The 20761-nt window shown below is 33.2% G+C and overlaps 1 protein-coding gene across 2 annotated transcripts in view; it reads left to right on the forward strand.

The window, feature by feature from the left end:
* The window catches only part of LOC118205372 (lateral signaling target protein 2 homolog), a 209400-nt gene that overhangs the window by 119228 nt on the left and 69411 nt on the right, over window positions 1-20761 (forward strand). For both annotated transcript variants that reach the window (XM_085819169.1, XM_085819168.1), the window contains 2 exons: window positions 9690-9821; window positions 15818-15967. In XM_085819169.1, coding sequence (XP_085675295.1) covers window positions 9690-9821; window positions 15818-15967 — 282 coding nt within the window. The remainder of the gene's footprint in view (window positions 1-9689; window positions 9822-15817; window positions 15968-20761) is intronic.

Consider the following 20761-nt stretch of genomic DNA (forward strand, 5'->3'; position numbering starts at 1 on the left):
AAAATTTTAACAAAAATTTCTTTTCATATGCTAAAAGTAGATTTTGTTAATGATACTCATAGGCCAAAAGATTACATTTAGTGCTATTTGAATTAAGAATAACGATTTGTTATTCACGTTATTCATGCAACTGATTTTCTATTCACGTATTTGTTATTTACTCTGGCGTAAGAACCAGCGCCAGAGTTCATATAGCCGCATCAGGCGTCAGAATTTAGGGAAGACACAGGGAGGGCTTGGTAGCAGAATTTAGGAGCCACAGAGACTGCATCAGGTGCCGGCCCACAATAAGCCACAATAAGTATATGGAGGAATTTATTTATTCAGGACTCAGCGTTAAGCATGTGCAGGAAATAGGTGTAAGTATAATAAATAATTAAACTAATACAATTCAGGCTTAATTGTCTCAGTGCACGATAAAATTTAGCAGAGCAACTTGTCTTTAGTCGCCGATCTCATAATACATAGCCAAATATGTATAGTGAACGCTAGATAAATTTTATGATGATAATCGCGAATCTGAAGATTTTCGGATATTGCAAACCAAAGGTGAAATTTTCCAATTAGCGGGTTTTGTAAATAAATGTGGAGAAGGGGTATTAAATGAAGAGAATATAAAAGAAGTTTTTCACTGTGATGATAATGCTCCTCAATTATCAATCAATTACTGGATGACAAAATCTGTAGTATGAATCTAGATACAGAAAATACCACTACGGACAGATTGACAGAGAGAAGATAAAATTTTGATTGACAAGTTGAATTATAGACTCAACAATTACAGGACTTCAACAGTGGAACTTTGTAACTGATAAAGAAATGTTTTTGAAAGAAATGTCTGTTTATAGAATGAAATACAATGAAAGAAATGTCTGTTTATAGAATTAAAGAGAAAGTATTAGCGTAAAAAATAAAGCAACTTGAACAACTTGAAAGAAATGTTTAATAAAGTAAAAATATAAATATTAAGTTTTTTGTAAATTTTGATACACTTTAGATCATAAATGTAATAAAGTAAATTACATTATAGTGTTTAATAAAGTAAAAATATAAAGTTTTTTTTGTAAATTTTGATAGCCTTTAGATAATACCGTATTTGACAGCATATAAGACACACCCTTATTTAGAAGACCACACACAAGGAAAAAAGTTTGAATAATCTGCGCGATAGCGCAGTACCACAATAACTTAAAATGTGGTTTCTTTTAGTTTTCACGTTTTGTAATGAAATGCTAGTATTTTTTCTTCATAATCTGCTGGCATTTTCTGTGCAATAGTTGTTTTTGTGCGCATTGATAAGCCTTGCCTTTTCATGAACCTGTAGCACCAGCCCTCAGACCCTGAAAAGTTCTGATTCTCATCTTTTTCTGCAAATCTTTTGGCCTCATTGATTATCATTTGAGTTGAAACACTTATCCCAGATTTCCTCTTATCTATCACCCTCATTTTTACGGCATTTTTAAGTTCAGGCTAAGATGGAGCTGGGCATCGAAGGTTATGTTTTTGTTTTTTAGCAGCCTTCAGTTGATCTTCCTGCAGTTGCCAAGTACGTATCATTTTTTTGGTAGGTGGTGGACTGAAATGCCTTGCTGCTGCTCTATTTCCATATACTTTGGCATAGTTTAACACTCCTAGTTTATACTGAATTATATAGCCTAATCTCTTGTTTCCTGTACTCATATTTTCCAGGTTTTTTTTTAAAAACAAATAGTTTTAAGCACCGATACTGACACGTGTGTCGGCTGAGTCAAAGAAAGTCTATGTAAAGAAGGAAAGGCTCCATAGACATAATGTGACAGTCGAACTTGTTCGAACTTCAACATCAGCTTCGAGCTTTGGCGCTTTTTAGCGACAGATACTTCACGCATGCGCAAAATAATTATGGCAGATGTAGAAAAAGTTATGCTTATCTAGACCTTTATCCGAGCTAAAAATAGCATTCAGTATCGAAAATTAACCTGTGTCCTTCACGTATAAGACTTAGGTAACTTTTTTGAGACCAAATTTAGGAAAAAAAGGGCATCTTATATACCATCAAATACGGTAAATGCGTCGTTATTTCATAAATCACGATTTCCTATTTTACATTTTATTATTCCCACTTTGGAATTGCCTTGATAATTCTGGGCATAAATAACTCAAGGTGTGATGGTCGGTCACCCTATAGTCCCAGCTTTGCTCTGACTGACTTCTTTTTGTTCTCCAAGATCAAAAAAGCACTCGGAAGATACCATTTTGACAGCATTAAGGCTATTTATGTAGCTGTGATAACAATAGATTCTGATCGAGGCCTTCAAGGGTACATACCAGACATTGGAGAGTTAGTGGAAAAATTTACAGATGCTCATGGACAGAACTTTGATAAATATTAAGCCTCTTTGCAGATCTTGTTTACATTTTTTTAAAAATATATTTTATGACTTTTGGGACACAACCTGCTATATATCCAAGCTGTAACTCTTAAAACTTTGATATAAAAAAGTCGAATGTAGTTCTTTTCATGTTCTAGATATGTCTGAGTACTTGTCATAATACTTTCTTCTCTGAATTAATGATATCATAACAAGGATTTATTTCATGCGTTCACCAATTTAATTTTTTTTTCCTTCTTGTGTGTGTTTTAACAACTAATTTAAACCCTTCCATCACTGCTGATTGATCAGTTGATCAGGAGAGTATTTTCTTGAAAGATGGTCAGCAGGATTAAAATGTCCTGGAACATGATTCCATTCTTGTTTGTTGAAGCTCTTATTTCTTCAACTTGATTCATTACAAAAGTAGCTCAAGAGTGGTTTTTTTTAAATTCAATATATAAAGTTCTCATGACATCCAATCATATGTAGGCAGGCACTTGCTCGGAAAGAAGGTCTTTTTTTATGTGACTGATAAATGTAACACCTACTACTAATGTAAGCCTAGTAGCAAGTTTTGATACCAAAACAGTTTCAATTGCTTCTGCTGGTTGGCAAGAAAACATCAGTTATGTTATTAGCTCTAAGAAACAGACAACTGGCATTTGCTACTTTAAAACATTACCCCCCCCCAAAAAAAAAGTAGTTCTGCGCTTGAATCAAATTGGTAACATAATCTTCTTAAATAGAGACATTACTTAGATTACTTAAATTCTAATCTATTTAATAAATTTTTCATTAATACCTTATTGATGTTTGACATCCTGTGATAGTTTAGCTTGTGAACATTGCTACAGTAAATAACAATGTTCACAAGCTAAAGAACGTTGTTACCTTAATTATTTGTCTCAAAACTTCAAAATCAGAGTAGATCAAATATTTTGTTTGGTGAAGACACACTTAATCATGTACTAGTTATTGGCTTATCATAAGATTAATATTTTTCAAATTGCAACTTAACCCACCTTTGCTAACATTTGTGATCCAAATTTAGATGCTGATGAAATACTAGATTTTCTAGTTTCTTCAAGGGGTGCTGGTTTGTTAAATGACCATCCTTGAAGATAAATTTTCTGTTAAACATGATTTCTTTTGATTTATATATGAATTTGTTTGACTCTTTTAAAGAATCGAAACTTGTCACACAGTTGCGTACATATATTGACTCCTTTAACCTTACAGCTTTATTTTGCAGATGTGAGTTTTCGAAATGTTATATACAGTATCACAAATTTTTATTTTAAAACCAAACTATCCCAATCTTATTTCTGTACAATATGCCACTGAAAATCAATCAGTTATAACATATATATGTGTATATATATATATAATCACCAAAAAAATCAGAGGAAGTTTGTAGCTTCCTTTTTTTACTTCCTTGGTACGAAATAAAAAGGAAGTATTGTAATTGCGAAAAGTTTCAGGCAGCATATTTCAACAAAAATATCCATTTTGACCGCTATCGAATGCAATTTAACGATGTTTTTGCGTGATATCTGTATGTAGGGACAGAATAAAAGACTCTTTTCCTCCAAAAAAATTATAAAACTGCTTTAAAATGAATTCTGAAGAGAATTTTTCGTGGCGCCTGTACGAACGTATGTACATATGTATCTTGCATAACTCAAAAACGAGTAGCCTCAGAACGTTGAAATTTTGTATATAGGACTGCTATAATGTGTAAATGTGCACCTCGTATTTTGGTTGCAATCGGCCGCACCAAACGTATATAAATATATTTATATATATATCCACTCTGTTACCCGGCTCAGTGATCTCAGTTTCTTTACTCTTATATGTTTGTAAATTGTGCATTTTTTGCTTTAAAAATGATTGAATTATGTTGTTCTTATCTTCTGGTTAAAGTTTTTATGCCTTTAGTAAATATGTATGCAATATTTTTAGAATTATCAACAATTTTAAAGTTGTTTAAGTGCCACTAAGCCTAATAATTTTTTGATGGCAGCCATTGCTTGTTTACATTTGAAACAGCAGAATAGTAGATTTGCTGCCAATCTAGAGAAACTTAGCTTTGCAGCAACAAAGATAACGCCTTCATTTATTATTGCGAATTAAATCATGCTTAATCCTTTCTGGAATTTTTTCGAGGAAATAAGTCTTTAAGATTTAATGCAGATGTTTTGAGTTTTTATGTATTTTTGCGTTGTCGCGAAGTGAGAACTGAATTAATTGAATGAGAAATACTCAATCGTCTGTGAAAACTGTTTCCTTTTAATTTTGTTTGCTTAATTTCTTTTATACATCATTTTAGCTTTATTATAGTATTTGAATAGAACATGTGGCAACGATTAGATAATTCTTTAACTGATATAAATTTTGTGCATTCTGAGTTATAATATGAATGAAATATAATACTGTTAAGTGAACCTAGCGCCAGAGTGTCGCTATGGTAAACAAATAGAGTGAATTTAAAGAATGCATTTATTCTATTGTGGTTTATGCATTGTTGGCGAAGTAGATTAAATTCAATCCAATAAGTTTAAACGAAATGCAAGAAAAAATGTGTATAATTTGATATTCCATACAAGGAAGTCATGCGGTGTACACATCAGATTTTTATACTTAGCTGTAAAAATGCTTTTCTGATATCTGCTGTTACTTCATATTTCATTAACTTGAAACTATTCAGAATATTAGGTATTAGTTCTATCAAATGGTAGGCCTTTTCTCAAACACTCATTCAAGGAACATCATTTTTTGCTTTTAGTAATGCTTCAAATACCAGACACAGGGTTGCCACGCTACCTGGAAAACCGGGAAAAGTCAGGGAATTTGGAAATTGACAAAAAAAAAAAAAAAAGGGAAAAATCAGGGAATTTAAGTGTTTTAGTCAAAATCTGGAAAAGTCAGGGAATTTCATACAACGATCCCGGCAAAAAAGGTGAGTTTTGCGCCGACGTCGGAAGAGATCACTTTTTTGGCGAATTGTGTATCACGTGAGTGTCATTCGGGCAGCTGGCATAGAGCCAATTTTCGCAGCTCCAATTTGATTGTCTTTTTAGAAAGGCAAAGCAAGTTTCCCGCGAATTTTGGTTTCCAGTAACCTCGAGAATCGCATGTGCAGTGCATGAACTAAAGAAAGTACCTGTTCTCGTATAAAACAAAATGGGTTTAATCCTAGTATACGGTACCATGAAGGTTAGAATTAAAAAATATGTATTTTAAAGAAGGAAAACCTCTCTGCAACAGACATGGCTCGGTTCCATCATAGCGGGGAACAGCTGTGCTCCATCATAGCGGGAAACAGCTGTGCATGCGCGATATATCTGTCGCCAAAGCACGAAACCGGTGTCGAAGTTCGAAGGTCACGTTATCAAGAGTTCATAAAATGAATATCGTTTAAAATGTCTTTAAAGGAAAAGAAAGTATTTTTTGGCGCAAATAAATTAATTCATGGATTAGTTATTTTGAGGCGGGGGGAATCTACGAAAATCCGTTTTTAAAATTATTGCGGAAAATCCAAGAAAAAACGTTCTTTGATAAAACGTTTTTTCTTGGATTTTTCGCAATAATTTTAAAACGGATTTTCGTAGTTTTCTTTTTTGTCAAAGAACGTTTCTTCTTAACACGTGTTTCTCAATTTCCTGTACACATCGCGAAAACGTTTTTTCTTGGATTTTTCGCAATAATTTAAAAACGGATTTTCGTAGTTTTCTTTTTTGTCAAAGAACGTTTCTTCTTAACACGTGTTTCTCAATTTCCTGTACACATCGCGGAGAGAGAAATTCTGGCCGTTCCGTTGTCAAATCCCTTGGCAAATTTTCCCTCCGCTTTTTACATAGACGTTCTTTGGTCAGAATAATCTCCATGTATGGTACAGCGGAATTTGGCGACATGATGATGAGCAGTAAACGGGTCATTTTGTTCTTGGCAACAATTTTCAAAATCATGCGAAGGCCGTATCGTATACTAGGATTTTACCGCAAAATCTTTTTTTTTTTTTTTTTTCTTCTTTTCTTTTTAATAAATACCTTGTCATTTTGCAGTAAAATAAAAAAATAGTAATCGATCATCTAGGATAACCATGTAATATAACTATATTCGCTAAAATATCGTTGATTAATTAAGACGAATAAATACTGATTCAGAAGTCAAACAACAAAAATCAACGTTAATTCACAAAATTTTCACAGGACTAGTTTCGATGGTTTTACCGAACCATCATCTTCAGCTGCAAAACCAAAAAAAAAAAAAAAAAAAAAAAAAAAACCACGGTCTGCAAAATTTTTTGCGGTTTTGCAGCTGAAGATGATGGTTCGGTAAAACCATCGAAACTAGTCCTGTGAAAATTTTTTGAATTAACGCTGATTTTTGTTGTTTGACTTCTGAATCATATCGTTGATTATTTTAATTAAATTTTTAAGTAATTAGCTTTATTTTTATGTTATTCATATCATTTAATGTTGCTTCTTCCCTCCAAATTTATTTATCATTAGTAAATAATATTTCCAAATTTCAGGAAATTTTCTCTAGCAGTATGATGACATCACGAAATTTAATGCACATATTTTTTCCTTATGTATGCTGCGAAATAAATATAAAGTACCTCAATTTAGTAAAAAAATATCATTAAATAGATTTCTCTCTTTCGTTTAGCTGCAGAATGTCTGCAAAAAAAAAGCCTTATTTTATTCCAGATTGGGCAGATTCTAATCTCAATCTTCAGTGGAGAAAACAACTCCTATTATAATTATATTTGTGTTTTCAAGTGTTAAGGGGCCTTTTAAGAATACACCTCACACAAATTAAATTTACCTAAAATCTAACCTAACTTTTAGCATTGCGTTGTGATTTATAAGAACCGGATTAGCCTCGTGTTGAACTGGGGACGATCATGAGTAATAATTAAATAAAACGTACAGTTGTTATCCAATGTATATATCTTAAATTTTATTAAGTTTTTTAAGCGGAAAAGTAAACAAAATTATCAAACAAAGTGTACCAAGAATAATTAAGAATAAATGTCCTCTGGGATTTATTGAATAATTAAGTGAATTTGCTACACAGTACAAGTAATACCATAATTAATTTACCTCTTAGCACAGCCAACGTACATTACGCGGATAGACTGGAATTTTCTCGAAACATACCTGGGAAACCTGGAAAAGTCAGGGAATTTCATTCTCCTGTTTGAGTGGCAACCCTGCAGACAAACCTTACAGCAGATAGTGACAGACTCCATCATCTTTATCAGCTAGATCAACTGTATTATTTTATAAGGTATTTCTTCCGCTTCCCTAGCGTGCCTTCGTGGTGTAACGGTAGCATGCTGGGCTGGTATTCCAGAGGTCCGTGGTTCAATTCCCGGCGAAGGCGGTTGCTATTTTTCATCTCTCTTGCTTTCCAAAAAAAAAAAAAAAAAAAAAAAAAAAAAAATTATCCCAATGACTCTATAATTTTTTCATCTGACTGATTTTTCATAGGCTGTGAGGCAGTCATTTATTTGCCTGTAAAATATTCACTCTTGACTTCAGATCAGCTCATTATAACCATGCTAGAGAAAGCTTAGTTATTTCATTTCAGTGTTTACCAAAAAATCTATACTAAAATGGAAAGGGTGGCTTCTTTCCATTCCAGTGTGGTTTTTTTGTTTTAGCTGGACTACTAATGCTGAGTATTATCCGTGTTCCACAAATCTCTCATTTTTGCCTCTTTCTAAAATAGTGAAAATACTGAAAGAATTTCAGAATGTTTTTTTCAGAAGGTATTTTCCCCATCAGTGTCCTTCCTAATCAGGTTTGAATGATAACTAATCCATTAGACAACTGTAAATTATTTCCAGTAAGCATTTTCCAGCTACATCTTCTATCTACACATGTATCTGCATGTCTTTAAACTTTTTCTTTTCTTTTCTTCCCCCCCTTTTTTTTTGGCATTTGCATAGTTCCCGAGGAAAGTTCTTTTATTTGTGTGTCTTTATATATATATATATATATTATATATAAGATAAAAAATATGAAAGCAAACTTCTAATTTTAATTGGCTATAACCTCTTTTATTTTTCATTTAATTTGGGGACTTCCTCTCTCTATCTTAAATATAATGTTAACAAGTCTAAAGTGCATCGTTCAAATTAATCATGCGATCCTACATAACGCTTAATGCAGATACCTCTTGCTGAGCACTAAATAATTGTAAACCAAAATTTTTTAAATCTGAACTGAAACTTTTCAACACCCTCCCTTTTTCCTCTGAATTGCTGCGACACTTTCACTGACGCTTTGTGGCTACTTTCTTTGTGTACTGAATATGTGCTGAGGTATGTGAAACCCTTTTATAACCAGCGCTCTGAACTGTGTATTGGAAATTCTAAAGATATGCTCATTTATTATTTGCAAATTATTTTGCAACATTGTTATTGAACTGGATTTTATGGTTTAAGTGTAAAGAATATGATATTTAATAAATAAAAGTAACACACAAAACGTTAAAAAAATGCCCGTTTGGATGTAATTTAAAATCTGAAGCCTGCAGATTTTTTTTAGCATGGTTTTCTTCTAATTTTTTTCATTTTTAATTGATGTCGCTCTAATGGAATAGTACCAATTTGAATAGGCATATTCCCCTTTAATTATATATTATTTCATTTCACGATTGCGAATAGTTTGTCATTTATTTAGTCTATATCTTTCCTCTTGAAAGAAATGTAGATTCAATAAAGATCAAATATAGTTTTCTTGTAAAGAATTGGGTAGCAGAAGAAGAGAGAGATGTATGAGAACTCTCAATTTAAACTGGGATGGTTTAAATTGATGGCAAAATTCATATTGCATCATTGGTGCCTAAGGGTTTTGACCAGCAACACCTTTTTCTTTCATTTTGGTTTTTCATAGGCTGTAGGAATGTAATCGATAACAATGTATGCAATTTTAGATTTTGAAATTGTGCAGTTATCCCTTATTAAATCCCCTTAATTATTTGAGATTTGCGTTATTTGTGGTTGTACTTGCTGTATAATTCTCATTCGTGCTAAGAAATCCAAATGCTGTAAAATGCAGCATTGTTTCATTGCTTGGTTTTCTACTTGCATTGTTTTATGAACTAGTCTTTGAACTATCAACTGAAATCAGATGATTAGTGTGTGCAAAAAATAGTGGATTGGATTCATTCAAAATAATTTATTTCTGTAAATTCTGTAAAATGTGAATTATAGTGCCTACCTTTCAGTGCTATATATTGAGTACTTCTTTCAGATAATGAAATATTTAATTCCAGAGAATATTTTAATTTATTTTTTATTTTTAATTCTTTCTTTAGGTTCTTAGTATTTGTAATGATATCATGGATGATGCAATTCCAGATATGCGGGCAAATAGGGATTTTCGAGCAAAATTTCCTGATGATGTTCTTCATGAAAATCTTGCTGGGCAACTTTGGTTTGGAGCAGAGGTGATTTTTTTATTATAATAGTTCTCTGAACATAATATTGTTTAAAATAAGTTTTAACGTACACTAAATAATGTTATAATGATATTTGTATTATACATTATATTGTGATTACTCTTCATTGCCTTAGTAGAAAAGCATTTTTGCATGCCATGTGATAATAATGATATATTCCAAGCTTGTTGCAGAAACTTTTCGGCCAAGAATTTATGAGAATATTTTGATCAGATTTTCTCATCTAATTAACCATTTAATTTTTTGGTACTTTTCTGTTTCGCCGGCGCAAATCTTGCCAAGCAGACTTTATTGGCGACAACATGCAGTATACACATAAAAAATTTTAGTTCTAAGAATTTTTTATTTTGAATGCATAAACATTTTAATATCGTTTAAAATTTTGTAAAAAGCCAATAAATAAAGACCATAAATTTGTAAAAAGACATTAATTTAAGAATTTGCTATGCTTTCATGATTCAACATACTGATTCGCTGGTTCATATGACGTGACCCTGAGTGATCTCATCTCGCGTAAACTACAAAAATCTAATTCTCTTGGTAATCATCTACATTAATTTCAAGTTAAATCTTCATTTAAAATGCAAGAATTTAGTTCGTACGAATAGCCTACTCAGAAATTATGTAAAACCGTAGTGCTTTACTTCGCTAATGTATTCTCATTAGAATTGATCAGTTTAACTCTTGACTTCGCCTTTTCTATATTTTCGCCTTCGAGTGAGCGGTGTGATTGCATCCCAATTGACTTAATTGCAGCGAATGGTCTTAGTGCATAAAATTGAACCATCCGATAAAAAATTCTATGTAATTTTATGCCAGTTTTGAAAGAAACAATCAGTCTGATAAGAAATGGCTGCGATTTGTTTTGAAAATGATGCGTAAAAGGTTACCAGTGAGGATATTCCGTTTGGCATCAGTTGTACCATTATTGGCAACTTTATCACCTGCGTTGGCAAAATGGAAAAGTACTGATTTTTTATTATGGATAAGAAAATGGAGATTTTTAAGTTTTCATAAAATGAATGTTAGAATTTTCTGTATTAAATTTTATTGATGCATAAATATGTTGTACGTTAATTCACAAGTATTGGAGGAGGTGAATAAGTTCTCACCATTTTCCCACAGATTGCATTACCAGAGTTATTTATGTTCATGTACTTTAAAAGGGTGACGCATTTATATGGAAGTATAGTAAGCAAGATTGAAATTCTGTGTATATCATTTTGCTGAAGTGTGAACAGCTTCATTTCATAGTGTCAAACATGTGAAATTTCATGCCCCCCTCCAAAAAAATTATGGGAAATTTTAGTGTACTACTTTATTTAAAAAATAAAAAATCTGCAGCTGAAGCATGTTAAAATTTATAGTGGTAATGCTTTGTTGGAAATGATATGCAGAGATTCGTTTAGACCAGATGTTCTCAAACCTTCTTTGTCCCATAGACCACTTACCCGATTTTTTCTGTTTTTTGTAGATCCCTTCCTAAGGGTTATTCCAAAAATATTCAAGCTCCATAATATTTATAATCGAGTGTTTCAAAACGGAATGAAACCAGGGGTAAAGTTTCACCCAAGATGTATCACCAAGCACTCAGGTGAAAGCAAGATGTATGGGAATGTTGCATGACCACTGCAAAATTTACCTGATAGTAACAGCTGTCACATGAAATTTTACACTGGCTTAGTTGTTCTGGAATGCTTACTTAACCCCTTAACTGCTGTGGGCGTATATATACGCCTTGCTCAGCCGATGCGTTAACTGCCCCAGATGCGCAGCCGATGCGTTAACTTTGCGAATAATTTTAGGTGTAGCAGCGCAAAGCAAATGATAGCAGTTTGGAAGGACGTATATATACGCCCGCGGCAGTTAAGGGGTTAATATAGAATTTTTAAAAATTTCTCAACTTCAAACATTTTTTTGATAGAGGCACAAAATGCAAATCTAAAATTCTTTTAATGATGGGAAGGATGAACCTGATACTTTAATGGCAAATTTTTAATATTTGCCTTCAAATTAGTCAAGTTTAACTTTAAATCTCCTCTGTCAGTGATTCCTAAACCTTTTTCTTTTTTAAAGAAAATTGGCAACTGTACTGAAACTTCTTTCCACAAGGTATAGAGATTCAAAAGCTATCAAAAACTTTTTTGCGGTATTCCATAATACAGGATAAATAAGTACATCTCTCTGAGCCATTAATGCTTACTTCAGTTGGTTGTAATATGACATCTAATTCTTAGAAGTCACCATATGGGCTGATAATTCACTGTGGTATTTCCATAATGAAAATGCCTCAAACCTGGTTTTAAAGTCTATGTGAAGAGCATTTAAACATTGAATGCAAGCCAAGACATTATCCTTGCAGTTTGTCTGTGACAAACTGGGAGAACTCCCACTATCCAGTGTTTTGCATCATTAAGTTAGTTTTGGTAGGAAAAGCTAGAGTGAAGGAATTGAATTTTATTAAATTATATTGTAACCTTGCAGCTACAAGTTAACTACATTGAATTTAGTTAATAAATCTGTTAAATAAAGAACATTTGATTTCCGTTTGATTAAATTTTTTGAATGTTATCTTTGGCATACCAAAACTCTAAAACAGTCTCAAAAAGTTTAAAAAAAAAAAAAAAAAAAAAAAAAAAAAAAAATGTCAAACGTAAGACCAGCAAAGTGTGAAAGAACACTTGATGAAAGTTCTCATAATTTTCTGAATACAACTGTCCAAATAACCTAGAATTGAATGCTTTTCTCCAAATTTTGTTTATTATATTTAGGACAAAATGGAGAGATTGATGCAATCTGCCACTCAGATTTTTAGCAACTAAATGTTGTCTATGTGTGACACAGTGTACTGCAAACCCCCTTAGGTACATTTTATTTTAATTGGCTTGTAAAACCATGATAATGCTGAAACATGGTTCTGTTCATCTAATTTAATGTGAGAAAGAGCATATGCGACCACATTATCTTTAGCCAATAAATATTTAAATACTAAATTATATTCTTGCAGCTTAAGGGCAAATCTTATCAATCCTGTAATGATAGATTTTTCCCCCCCTGGGTAAAGCCTAAGGATGGCCGCGTGGTAGGTGTACACCGTTATGAACCATTTTCCTAAATATACTTGAAATTTTTGTTTGGCTAGTAATACAGCTAGTGTTTCTTGCTCAGTAGCCATATAGTTTTTCTGGGTAGGGTTCAATGTCTTACTAAAATCTACCGGTTGCCCCACTTGAGGTAACACAGCTCATATGGCAAAGTCTGACGAATCTGCAGATATTTCAAACTGACCCTCTGGGGTCAGGGACCTTTAGTACTGGGACTGCAATTAATTCTGTCTTTAATTAATTGTTCAAATACCATATTGGCTTCTGCCAACCAAGAGAATTCAGCTTTTTTTTTCTTTTCAGTTTTTAAGAGAGGTTCAGCTATATGTGTGAAAGTTTAAAAAAAGGACATATCTCCAAAATGAAGCAAGGTTTTTCCTAGTATTGGGCGGAGGGTAATTTTTAATTTTGATAATTTTTGAATCTTCAGTTTTGATACCTCTGGTGGAAATTTTATGACCTAAAAATTTGAGTTCTTTTGTCATGAAATTACACTTGTTGGGGTTCAGTCAAACCAGTATGTTGTAAAAGTGTAAAGACTTCCATCAAATCACTGGTAACTATAATGTTATCTAAATAAGTAAATGTTGATTTTATGAGGAGTGGTCGAAGAATAATGTCCATTGCCCTTTGGAAAATAGCATAAACTTAATGGAATGCATAAAAATGCATATTTGCCAGATTTAGTAATAAATGCAGTTTTTTTAAAATCCTCTGGCTTCATACTAATCTGAAAATAGGCAGAGGTAAGATCTAAAGTTGTCATATGTTTAATTGATTTAATTTGTCTAATTATCTTCTCCATGATCAGTAGCTGGCAGGAAACTGGAATGAGAAGGGAAAGGAGTTTCTTAAAATAAAAATAATTGATTAGTACAAAATAAGGTCTTTACAAATGTAGTAGCTCTTTTTATGCTTATTAATGAGAAAAAAATTCTATTCAAAACTGTCGGAAAAAATGCACGCTCATTATTAATGGAATTAAAAATCTCAAAATAATGAAGAGGAAAATTAAAACATTGTAATAACACCCATAAATCCTTTTGGGATTGCTTAAGTAGCAGTCTATATTTTAAATACAATAGATGGGCAACTAGATGATGAGTTAATTCAGAGATAAAAATAATAATAAATATAATTCAGAGATAAAATAATAATAAATATAATTCAGACATTAAAAATATCTGAGCAAATTATAGAAAAAAAAAAAATCATTTAGCTGTTAGAGAACAGATGCAACTAATTATCCTAATTTGTCTAAAAATAGCTGAGAAATATTATTCTTTATTAGCTAGCAGCATATATACTTGTTTTCAGAAGCAGGTACACTTTTATGAAAATATTTGTAACAGAATTTTGATAAAGAAATGCTAAATAGTTGCTATTTTTACACCATAATTTACCAATTTTAAAATTGACTTAAATCATCAAAAAAGAAATATAACTTCAAAATCGTTTGTTCCTTTTGTTAAAATCAACAAATTTGGCTGGAGAGAAAATTTTGTTGTTGTTATTTTTGCTGTTTATAATTGAAAAACATTTTTCTTTATATTTTAAAACAATAAAATCAAAAAACTTTTGCCCACCCCCCTTCCGCATGTGCACATACACACGTGTAAAAATTTAATTTGCCAGGTAACCATAATACATATTTGGTTGTTGCCATATATTGTGCATCTAAGCGGGTTACCAGATAACAGATGTCTGACAGGCATTCATTGTACCCTTCATCAGTAGATATAATTTAAAATTTAACCTTGTTAAATAATAGTTCAAATTTCAATTTCTGCTGCAATAATTTCAGTATCACTAAATGCGTACCATTTCACATCAGTTTTTTTTTTTTTTTTTTTTTTTTTTTTTTTTTTTTTTTTTTACTGTTTTTAATCACAGTTACTTTTGTGTGTTTTGCAATCTATGGTTCTGTAATTTTTCATAATCTTTTTTAGCACCAGAGGTGCTATTAGTTTTAAACCTCACTTTTTTGTCCTTATCGCTTTTCAGATGTTGCCACCAAATGCTGCTATTGTCATATGTTATTTTTAAAGAAATAATGCTGTAATATCCAGTGTAAAGTATTTTTAACTTCTATGTGCCAATTTATTGTCATTTAGCCAACCTTAAGATATTGAATTTTTCTTTTAAATTAAATCTTCCCGTTGGTTAACAAACTAAGCAGATTAAAAGAAATAAACACTTCTTCATGTGTTATATTAATTACCAGCTGCCAAGTGAAATTACACTAGCTGAATTTATTAAAAGCATTATTTATAAATTTTCTTCTTTTTTATAGTAGCTACTTCAGGTGACTGGCCAGCAGCTAGTTATTTAAAAAGAGAAACAAACAACAAAAGTGATTTGACATAAATGTAAGGTTTAAGAATAATAACCTTTCTGGGATAAAAAGTGTATATAACACTTAATATTGTATCAAGAATTCTTTGATTTTGCTATTGAATTTTATGTGGCGTAAGTGTGAAGAAAGGGATGTTTAATAATAAATTAAAAGTAACAAAGTTGTATTAGCAGCAGTGAATCAAAGAGCAGATAGATAAACTTCAAGCTAAATAAAAGCATAAAAAGTCTCAATAAACCCTTTTGTGTAATGCTAAAATGTTAATCCTCACATCCCCGCCCTTTCTTTCTTTTTCTTTTCTTTTTCCTTCTATTGTCCCCACCCCCTGTTTTTTTAATCATTTTACTCATTAGTGTAAATATTTGCATTAATAGGGGATCTCAGTTGACTTGAAAGAAATCAAGACATTAGTTCTTTTTTGGTGTAGGCCAGATAAATTTATTCTAAAAATAACTGAAGAATCTATCTTTCTGTTTATTACATTATTTTGTTCATTTTATTAAGCAGTTTATTTTTTATTTTAGTGTCTTGCAGCTGGTTCCAACATCATTCATAGAGAACTCGAAAGTGCTAGCATGAGGCCGTTAGCAAAAGCTCTCACTCGAGCTTTAGACAATGTGCGATGCCTTCTTCGTGAACAATCATTAAAAAATTCTCTTGCGTATTCTGACAAGGTATGTTTAATAATCTTGTATATGTAAATTTTGAGATAACTAAAAAACTTTTCACCAAAAAGCTAAGCTAAAATTTATTTTGTAGATATTTTATATACAGTACAAAGTCTGTAATCCGGACGTTCATTATCTGGAATGATCTATAATCCGGACCTCAAAACCACAAACTTGCACATGCATGTGATGTGTTTACTCATACACGTTTAATATGTGCATCCGCTACGCATGCTCGTAAAGCGTTTACCCATGTGCGCTTCTGATAGTGAAGAAAGTGACAGAGACAAAGCGAAATTGAAAAAATTTTGATTGACAAATTAGTCAGTATTCTCGACACAGCAATTACAGTACTTGAACAGTGGAACTTTCTGAAGTTCCTGAGTAACTGAACAAGAAATTATGTCTGTTTATATTATGAAAGAGAAAGTATTAGCACAAGAAACGAAGCAACTTAAACAACTTACATTGAAAGAAATGTTTAATAAAGTAAACAAATAAATATTAAGCTTTTTTTTTGTAAATTTTGATACCTTTTAGATCTATGGAGATTTCCGGTTATGTTTTTACCACCAATCCTCAAATTCCATATCACAGATTATGTTCTTACTGCATTAATATAAATATTAACAAGACATAGTGCACAATAAAAATTAAACTTTATTTAAGAACATCGCGCATACTCCCCGACAGCCTGCTTGTTTCGCTCTGCTCGCTACTCGTAAGAAACTTCTCCTCTAGGGTTGCCACACTTATCGGAGGGCGCAAGGCGCGCTCCTTATCGCCATCACCACAGAGTTTCCCCCCAGTTCCTTTAATGGCTATTCAAAGGAACGACATAGGTTATGAAATTATCTCAGAGTATCCGTGCTGTCGGGTATTTTTTTTATGATTACAAAATTAGAATATAAAATTAGAAAAGATCAAAATGCAATTCAATATATAACAAGGTATTGACACATATAATAAACATGAAATAACAAGAAATATGTTAAGATATGAATTTTAAAAAAGTGTTTTAAATTGTTATGTAAGAAGCAAGTTTCTTAGGGAAGTGAACATGTCTTCCCGATCTGGTGACAGTTTGTGTCTTAGAGAGTTCGTTTGCAGATTTATTCTGCTGAACTGTCTTTAAGTCTTTATTTGTTTTCAGTTCAGGCAAATTAGAGTCCGAAAGCAAATAGGCTGGTTTCACACGGTCTATAGACACAGTAGATTTCAGACCGTTAACATCAATTGTGAAAGTTTTGTCCGTTCTAGAAAGGACTTTATGCGGACCTGTATATGGTTGGCACAGAGGTGGCTTTACTCGATCGACACGTAAGTATACATGCGTACACGACTTTAAGGTAGCACTTACGTAACATTTTTCTTGGCAATGTGCAGATGTTGCTATTGGATTCAACTGTTGCATTCTATGCCAAAGATTCGTGATAAATTGTGTGTCATACGGAGATATCTTAGATGACGTTATCATATCACTAGGCAGCTTGAGAGTTGTGCCGTACACCAGTTCAGCACAAGATGACTGTAGATCTTCCTTTACGGCTGTCCGAATACCAAGCATAACAACTGGTAGTGTTTCAGTCCAGTTATTGGTCTCGTGAGCCTTGAGAGAAGATTTTAGATGTCGATGAAATCGTTCAACAATGCCGTTGGACATTGGATGATAGGCTGTTGTTGTGATTCTGTTCGTACCCAAAATGCGCGTGAATTCTGCAAAAAGTGCGGATCTCATTTGAGAACCTTGGTCTGTTGTTATGATCGATGGGCAGCCAAAACGAGATATCCAACAGTTGAAGATGGCTCTGCAAATGGTTTCCGTTTTCATATCCGGGATGGGAATGGCTTCAGGCCATCTGGAGAATCTATCTATTAGAGTCAAAAGGTACACGTTGCCTTCTGATGGAGGTAACGGTCCGACGATATCCATATGGATTTCTGAAAAACGTGCATCAGGAAGAGAGAATGTGCCCAGTGGTGCTTTAGTATGCCTAGTAATTTTCGATTTTTGGCAAGATTCACAGGATTTCACCCAATTTTTGATATGACGTTTCATATCGGGCCATACATAACGAGAACAAATAAGCTTCGTAGTAGCTGCAATTCCTGGATGTGACAGATTATGCAGATGATTAAAGATGAGTCTGCGAAAGGAATTCGGAACAAATGGATGAGGAATGTCTGTTGATATGTCACAAAGAATATTACCATCAGAATATTGGCACGGTTTAAATTCCAGTTTCAAAGATGATGTGTTGTTTTTGAGAAGGTCTTGTACCTCCGGATCATGCCGTTGAGCTTCCGAAAATTTTTTAAAATCCAAAAATGGAGATTTTGTTATGGAATCAATTTCGATTCTTGAAAGAGCGTCAGCAACGACGTTTTTTGAACCTTGCACATGCCTAATATCAGTAGAGTACTGAGAAATAAAATCTAAATGGCGCAATTGTCGAGGTGAACATTTATGAGGGTTCTGTTTAAAAGCGTATATTAACGGTTTTTGATCCGTATAAATTATAAAATTTCTGCCCTCTAACATGTGTCGGAATTTCTTAATTGCAGAATAAATAGAAAATAATTCCCTATCGTACGCGGACCATTTCTGTTGACTTTTACTGAGTTTCATAGAGAAAAATGCTATAGGTTCCCATGTTTGTTGAGACAACTGCATAAGTGTGCCGCCTATTGCGACGTCTGAGGCATCTACCCAGATGCTTAGCTGGGCTCCGGGAATAGGGTGTCTCAAAAGGGTAGCCTGAGCAATGGCATTTTTGGCAGCAATAAAGGCTTGTTCAGCATTCTCGTTCCAATTTAATTGTGGGGATGAATCCTGAACACGAGAACGAGATTTCTTTTTATTCATATAGCCTTCTAACAATTTTATTAAAGGAGAAAGAATATGTGCTGCTTTAGGTATGAAACATCTATAAAAGTTAAACATGCCTAAAAATCGGCGAAGCTGAGTGAGAGTGGTAGGTTGAGGAAATTCTAAAATACATTTGACTTTGTCAGGAAGAGGTTCAATTCCGTTTTCACTAAGGTGAAAACCTAAGAAATCAATAGACGTTTGACCAAAGGTGCATTTTGAAACATTTATGCAAAGTCCATATTCCTGAAGTTTGGAAAATAAAGCTTTCAAATGCCTGCAATGTTCCTCAGAATCTTTAGAGGCTATGAGCAAGTCATCGACGAAAGCGTAAACACCTTCTAAATCCCGCGTGACTTCATCTATAAAACGTTGAAAAGTCGCGGATGCATTGCATAAGCCGAATTGCATACGGGTACTTTCGAATAAACCGAATGGTGTGCATATGGCGGTTTTGTGGATGTCGGCTGGGTTAATTGGTATTTGATGGTATGCCTTAATCAGGTCGACATGACTAAAAATTTTAGTACCGTGCAATGCAGCAGTAAAATCGGCTAAACATGGAATAGGGTATTTGTCTTTTATTGTTTGAGCGTTCAATGCTCGATAATCTCCTACAGGTCTCCATTCCAGACTTCCCTTTTTTGGAACCATGTGAAGTGGGGATGCATAATTGCTGCTCGAAGGTCTCAAATGCCCCAATTGCATCATAGTTTGAAATTCTTGTTTTGCTATTTTTAAGCGATCTGGAGCTAACCGACGAGGTTTTGCAACCACAGGTGGACCTTTAGTTATGATATAATGAACGGTGTTGTGTTTAACAGGTTGGTTAGGATCTGGTAATCTAGTAACTGAAGGAAATTCTTTTAAAATTTTGTGATATGGTGTATCATTAAATACAGTTTTTACTGAATAAATGCTTGCATTTTTCACGCAACCGACGGTTTTAAAATGCGTTTTTAAATCTTTGAGACATTTGTTTCTGAGATCAGGGACCAATTCAAAGAAATGGAGAAAATCTGCTCCAAGAATGGGTGTACTAACATTTGCTATAAGAAAAGTCCATGTAAACTGTCGTCTTAATTTGAAATCCAAAGAAAGTGTTTTTTGACCATAAACATGAATAGTAGAAGAATTAGCAGCGAAAAGTGTTTGTTAGGACGAATTCCGTTTTTGAGAATTATTTGCTGGAAGTAAGGACACGTCAGAGCCGGTATCGACCAAGAATGAAAGGTTTGTTCTACGGTCACGAACGAACAGGCGACGTGAAACTTGAGGCAAAGAATAAGTCGCCTCTATTCTTTGCTGGTTTCGTTTCCCTGCCATGAACAAGGTTTTGTACATTTGTCATCTCTACACTTTTTCCCAAAACGTCTATGATACCAGCAAACAGAATAATCTCTCCTTTTGGAATTGCTTCTTTCCTTATTGCGATCTCCGCGATTTGGCGAGCGACCACGAGAAAGAGAAATGCGATCAATACGTTTGTTTAATTTTTCTATTTGTTTAAATAATTTATCCTCAAGAGACTGATCGACTGTGCGAGAAACGGCACAAGTCCCTGGGGTTGGATTTACTTCTAAAATTCTGTCGGCAATTTCTGCAGCTTTATCTACAGTTAAATTGGAAACCGCTGCCAAAATAGACTGAACAGTCGAAGGCAAACGTTGAAGGAATAATTCTAACATTAAGTTATCAGGAACATTTAAAGATTCTGCTCGACGCTTCATATTTCTAAGCAAATCGGAAGGTTTTCGAGAGCCTAATTCTTCTCCAGATAATAATTGGCGAATTTCTTGCTGAGAAGATTCTCCTGAACGATTTATTAACTCAGTTTTAAGCTTTGTATATGGATCAATAGGATCTAGTTTCATAAGTAAATCCCGTACTATTGATGCAATATCTGGAGGAAGATGAGCAACTACATAATT

Source organism: Stegodyphus dumicola, chromosome 6, assembly GCF_044657685.1.
Source record: "Stegodyphus dumicola isolate Sdum_Otavi_A_Nest chromosome 6, ASM4465768v1".
Lineage (NCBI taxonomy): Eukaryota > Metazoa > Arthropoda > Arachnida > Araneae > Eresidae > Stegodyphus > Stegodyphus dumicola.